Below are 5,491 nucleotides of genomic sequence, written 5' to 3' on the forward strand. Positions count from 1 at the left end.
GACCCCCTGCAGGCAGAGAGCACAGTGATGTCAGTTCACCTGAGTGTGGCCTGTGCCCCCTAGTGCCCCGCCAGGCCCCTCTCAGCTGACCTCTGCCTGCCAACCTGAGGGCCGTATGTCTCCCCATGTCCCAGCTAGCCACGATCACTGATCTCTCCCCTTGCAGAGGCAGCGTGCTAAGTGCTTCCTATGGACTGTCTGTTCATCCTCGCAGTGACGCCAAGAGGTCAGGGCTGTCAGCACTCCCATTTCACAGATGGGAAAACTGAGGCATAGTGGGATTGGTAACTGCCCTGATCTCAGCAGACAAGTAGCGAATGGAGCCAGATGTGGACCTCGGCCATCTGCCTGCAGCCCGTGTGGACTTTGCCCCTCTTCTAAACCCCCGCACGCCGGGCAGCCGTGCTGTTGGGAGCTGGGGAATCATCCGTCAGCTGGCCCTAGTTCCCACATCTTTCCCGAGTCCCTCGGCCACACCTCCCGTTCCCGAGTGTCCCTCCCGTCTGTCCCACACTCACTCCTTGTCACCGTCCCGTCAGAGGAAGGGAAGGAGCCTCGCTGAGTCTGGAGGACACAGAGCCCCCAGCCCCGTGCAGGACCCCTCACTGTGGCTCTGAGGATCCCTGCCCCTCGGCCCTGCTCACACACAGGGCGGGGTTCTCTAGGGGGGAGGGTGTGAGGGGAGGCGTGTCTTTGCCGCTCACAGGGGTGTGTGTGCGAGTCCACCCACCCTTGTCTGGGCCCCTGGCCCCCTCACCTCTGGTGGACAGGGCCACGCAGTTGCCTCTCCCATTACCAGGCTGCCCTCGGGCCCAGTATCCAAAATTCCAGCGACTCCCATCGGTCCAACGAAATGTTTTGTATATGGACTAGAGAAGAGAGAGGCTGGGTCAGAGGACGGAGGTCCAGGAAGACAGGTGCTGGGGCTCCTGAAAGTCCCCTCAGCATCCCTTCCAGATGTCTATAATCTCCTCTCCTGAGTCACCTGGCTCGGACCCCACCATACAGACCCATCCCCGAACATTTCCAGGCAGTGACAAGTAACAGCAAACTTCGCTTCCAGCTCTCACACAGAGCAGGCTTCTCAGACTTCACTGAGCAGACAATCTCCTGGCGATCTGGTAGAAATGCGGATCCTGATTCGGGAGGTCTGGGGTGCAGCCCAGGATCCTGTATTTCTACAACTACCAGGTGATGTTGATACTGTGGTTCCGGGACCACATCTGATAGTGCTTACTCAGGCACAGCCCCCAGGTCACTCTGAGAGAAGGACCCCCTCAGAGATGAAGACACCGAAATATGGAGGCAGGCATACGGCCAGTAACGCACAGAGCTGGGCATGAGCTCTACTTCCTGACTCCAGTGATTTGCCGATAAATGTTTAACAGTAAGCTTTGGTGGAAAGTATGAGGCAGAGGGAAGAAAGAAATGTGATTTGTAATAATTGTCCATTTCTCTGTTGTAAATGCATCCACCATGGCAGATTTCAAGCTGCAAGCAAGAAGCCCCTGAACGTGGGTGAGGAAGAGAAGCGCTCAGTCATCACGTCTCCTAAGTCAGCACAAGCCAGCTTCCGGGCCAGGATGAGGCTCGATGGGGGCAGGTGGTCCCTTGAGGCTCTCAGAAACGACTTCCCTGATGGTGCAGTGGTGAGGAAGCTGCCTGCCCTGCAGGGGCCATGGGTTCGATTCCTGGTCCTGGAAGATCCCACATCCCTCAGAGCAACGAAGCCTGAGAGCCAGAACTACTGACCCAGGGCTCTAGAGCCTCTGACAGCGACTGTGAAGCCCCTGCACCCTCGAGCCCGCGCTGCGCAACGAGAGAAGCCACCCGGTGAGAAGCCCGCGTCGCGACTGGAGATCAGCCCCTGCTCGCTGCAACTAGAGGAAGCCTGCCGCAGCCATAAATAAATAAGAATTTTCTTAAGAGAGTGAATGGATTTTACAGTATTAAACCAACAACAACAACAAAAGACCTTCTGATACCAGGAAATTGGCCCTTCATTTACCCAGAGCTTGATGATGACGCCAATCCAGACCTTTGCTTGTTTGATCCTTCTGGCCCAGCGTGAGATGCGATTATCGAAGAGGAGGTTGTGGATGGAGACGAGGTTGCCTCGGTAGCACTTTCTGCAGATGCTCTGTACAGAGAATGGTGGGGTAGAAAGTTCACTGTTTCTGGCAAGTTCCTGAGTCTGCAAACCCTTCTTAAGGAGCAATGCAAAGAAATCAAGGAAAACGATAAAATGGGAAATACTAGAGAACTCTTCAAGATAATTGCAGATATCAAGAGAATATTTCCTGCAAGGATGGTCACCATAAAGCACAGAAAGAGTAAGGACCTAAGAGAAGCAGAAGAGATTGAGAAGAGGTGGCAAGAATACGCAAAACAGCTACACAAAAAAAAGTCCTAATGACCCAGACAACCGTGATGGCGTGGTCACTCACCTTCAGCCAGACATCCTAAGGGTGAAGTCAAGGGGGCTTTGGGAAGCATTACTACAAAGAAAGCTAGTGGAGGTGATGGAATTCCAGCTGAGCTGTTTCAAATCCTAAAGGAAGATGCTGTGAAAAGTGCTGCTGCTAAGTCGCTTCAGTCACGCACAGAACATTTGGCAGCAAATTTGAAAAAACTTCAGCAGGGACCTCTTCAGCAGGACTGGAAAAGGCCAGTTTTCATTTCAGCTCAAAAGAATAGTGAATAGTGAAGTCGCTCAGTCGTGTCCGACTCTGCGACCCCATGGATGGACGGTAGCCCACCAGGCTCCTCTGTCCATGGGATTTTCCAGGCAATAGTCCTAGAGTGGATTGCCATTTTCTTCTCCAGGGGATCTTCCTAACCCAGGGATCGAACCCGGGTCTTCCGCATTGTAGACAGACGCTTTACCATCAGAGCCACCAGGGAAAGAATAGCAGTCCCAAAGAATGTCCAAACTGCTGTACAATTGCCCTCATTTCACATGCCAGCAAGGTGAAGCTCAAAATCCTTCAAGCTGGGCTTCAAGAGTACATGACCGGAGAACATCCAGAAGTACAAGCCAGGTTTAGAAAAGGCAGAGAAACCACAGATCAAACCATCAATATCTGTTGGATCCAGAAAACATCCATTTCTGCTTCATTAACTAAGCTAACGACCTTGACTGTGTGGATCACAACAAAGGACTGTGGAAAATTCTTCAAGAGACAGGAATCCCAGACCACCTGACCTGCCTCCTGAGAAGCCTGTGTGCAGGTCAGGAAGCAACAGTTAGAACAGAATATGGAACAACTGACTTGTTCCAAATTGGGAAAGAAGTAGGACAAAGCTGTTTATAGTCACCCTGCTTGTTTAACTTGTATGCAGAATACATCATGTGAAATGGTGGTCTGGATGAATCACAACCTAAAATAAAGAATACCAGGAGAAATACCAACAACCTCAGATATGCAGATGAGATCATTCTAATGGCTGAAAGTGGAGAGGAACTAAACAGCCTCTTGATGATGTGAAAGAGGAGAGTGGAAAAGCTGGCTTAAGACTCAACATTCAAAAAACTAAGATCATGGCATCAGGTCCCATCACTTCATGGGAAGCAGAAGAGGATAAAGTATAAGCAGTGACAGATTTTCTTTTCTTGGGCTCCCAAATCACTGTGGAGGTGACTGCATCCGTGAAATTAAAAGACATTTGTTCCTTGGAAGGAAAGCTATGACAAACCCAGAGCATATTAAAAATCAGAAACATCACTTTGCCAACAAAGGTCCCTTTAGTCAAAGGTATGGTTTTTCCAGTAGTCATGTGTGGATGTGAGAGTTAGAACATAAAGAAGATTGAGCACCAAAGAACGGATGCTTTCAAATTGTGCTGGAGAAGAGTCTTGAGAGTCCTTTGGACTGCAAGGAGATCCAACCAGTCCATCCTAAAGGAATTCAAACTTGAATATTCATTGGAAGAACTGATGCTGAAGCTGAAGCTCCAATACTTTGGCCACCTGATACAAAGAGCTGACTCATTGGAAAAGACCCTGATGCTGGGAGGGATTGGAGGCAAAAGGAGAAGGAGTCGGCAGAGGATGAGGTGGTTAGATAGACTCAATGACTCAGTGGACATGAATCTGAGCAAACTCCGGGAGACAGAGAAGGACAGGGGAGCCTAGTGTGCTGAAGTTCGTGGAGACAAAAGGAGCTCTCCTGTGTTAGCTAAGCCTTCTCTACAGCTCCTATGTGGGACCGTGCATTGCCATCTTACACGTGAAGACTCAGGAGCCGGGAAAGGTGAAGCGACTTGTCCAGATGAAACAGCTGATGAAGGCAGCTCCAGGAATTAGCACAGGTACACCTCACCCCAAAGCTTTTTATCTAAGCCAGTGGGTCTCAAAGTGCAGTCCCCAGACCAACAATAACATCAACTGGGAATGGGTTATAAACATAAACCCTTACACCCCAGATTTGCTAAACCTGAAATTGAGGGGATGCACTCCAGAGACCTGTGTTTTAATCAGACTTCTGATGCATCCTGGGACTTCCCTGGTGGCTCAGATGGCAAAGAGTCTGTTTGCAATCTAGGAGACCCAGGTTTGATCCCTGGGTCATGGAAGAACCCCTGGAGAAGGAAATGGCAACCCACCCCAGTATTCTTGCCTGCAGAATCCCATGGACAGAGGAGCCCAGTGGGCTATACCCCATACGGGCACAAAGAGCCAGACTCTGTTGAGTAACAAACACATTCTGATGTATATTATGCTTGGAGAACCACTCGTCTAAATAATAGCGAACAGAAGGTTGGATCCACTCTGTCTCCCCCACACCCAGACCAACACAGCAGCCTCCTTGCCACTTACCTGAGCTTTCCTAAATATGTTCGGTGCTTGCACCATCAGGTAGCGGCAGCTCTTGCATGCAGGGGTCCCCAGGAGCTGCACTGTCTCCTCTTCCTTGGGGCACTGCACGTCCTCATCTAAGTCATCTGGGTCTAACACTGAGTCCCCCTCATCGCCGTGGGCGTCCTCGGCCTGCTCTCCCCCCGACTCAAGCACCTCACCACTCAGGGCCAGCTCTCCTTCCTGCCCCCCTGAGCCTTCCAGATCATGGCTCAGGTCTGCTTGTGTCTCCAGACTGCCCATAGAGGGGGCATCCTTCTCTGCAAAAAGAAATAACCTGCCATCAGACCAGGTACCACCTTCCTCCAGGACCACGGACAGCTCTGATGGCTCCACTCAGTCTTCCTAGGGACCCCGTCTGGAACCAAAAATGCGAAGGGTCCCTTGGGGGTTGGTTGGGCCAGAATTCTTGCATCACACACACAAATGCATGAGAACCTGATGCCAGCTGACACCACGTGCGGGTAATTTGGGAGTGAGAGATGTGAGAAGCCCTCCTCTTCACAGGTGGGTGTTTTTCCTTGCAAAGGAGCCCTGGGGAAAAGTTCAAGTCACAGCTCCGGGTTCAGGAGAAATCTAACTAGAGAGGGGCTGGGGCAACTGAAGAGGGGCCTATGGCCCTGGACCCGCAAG

General features: G+C 51.2%; 1 protein-coding gene across 1 annotated transcript; it reads right to left on the reverse strand.

Annotated features, from left to right (window-relative positions):
• Nucleotides 1-757: 757 nt before the first annotated feature.
• LOC120859671 (proteoglycan 3-like) lies at nt 758-5,135 on the reverse strand (the record flags this gene model as incomplete). Its single annotated transcript, XM_040235683.1, has 3 exons — nt 758-869; nt 2,009-2,140; nt 4,820-5,135. Coding segments are annotated over 3 exons (560 nt in total), but the record flags the coding sequence as incomplete, so codon positions are not given.
• Nucleotides 5,136-5,491: the final 356 nt, after the last annotated feature.

Source organism: Oryx dammah, unplaced genomic scaffold (assembly GCF_014754425.2).
Source record: "Oryx dammah isolate SB20612 unplaced genomic scaffold, SCBI_Odam_1.1 HiC_scaffold_2301, whole genome shotgun sequence".
In the NCBI taxonomy this organism is placed as follows: Eukaryota; Metazoa; Chordata; class Mammalia; order Artiodactyla; family Bovidae; genus Oryx; species Oryx dammah.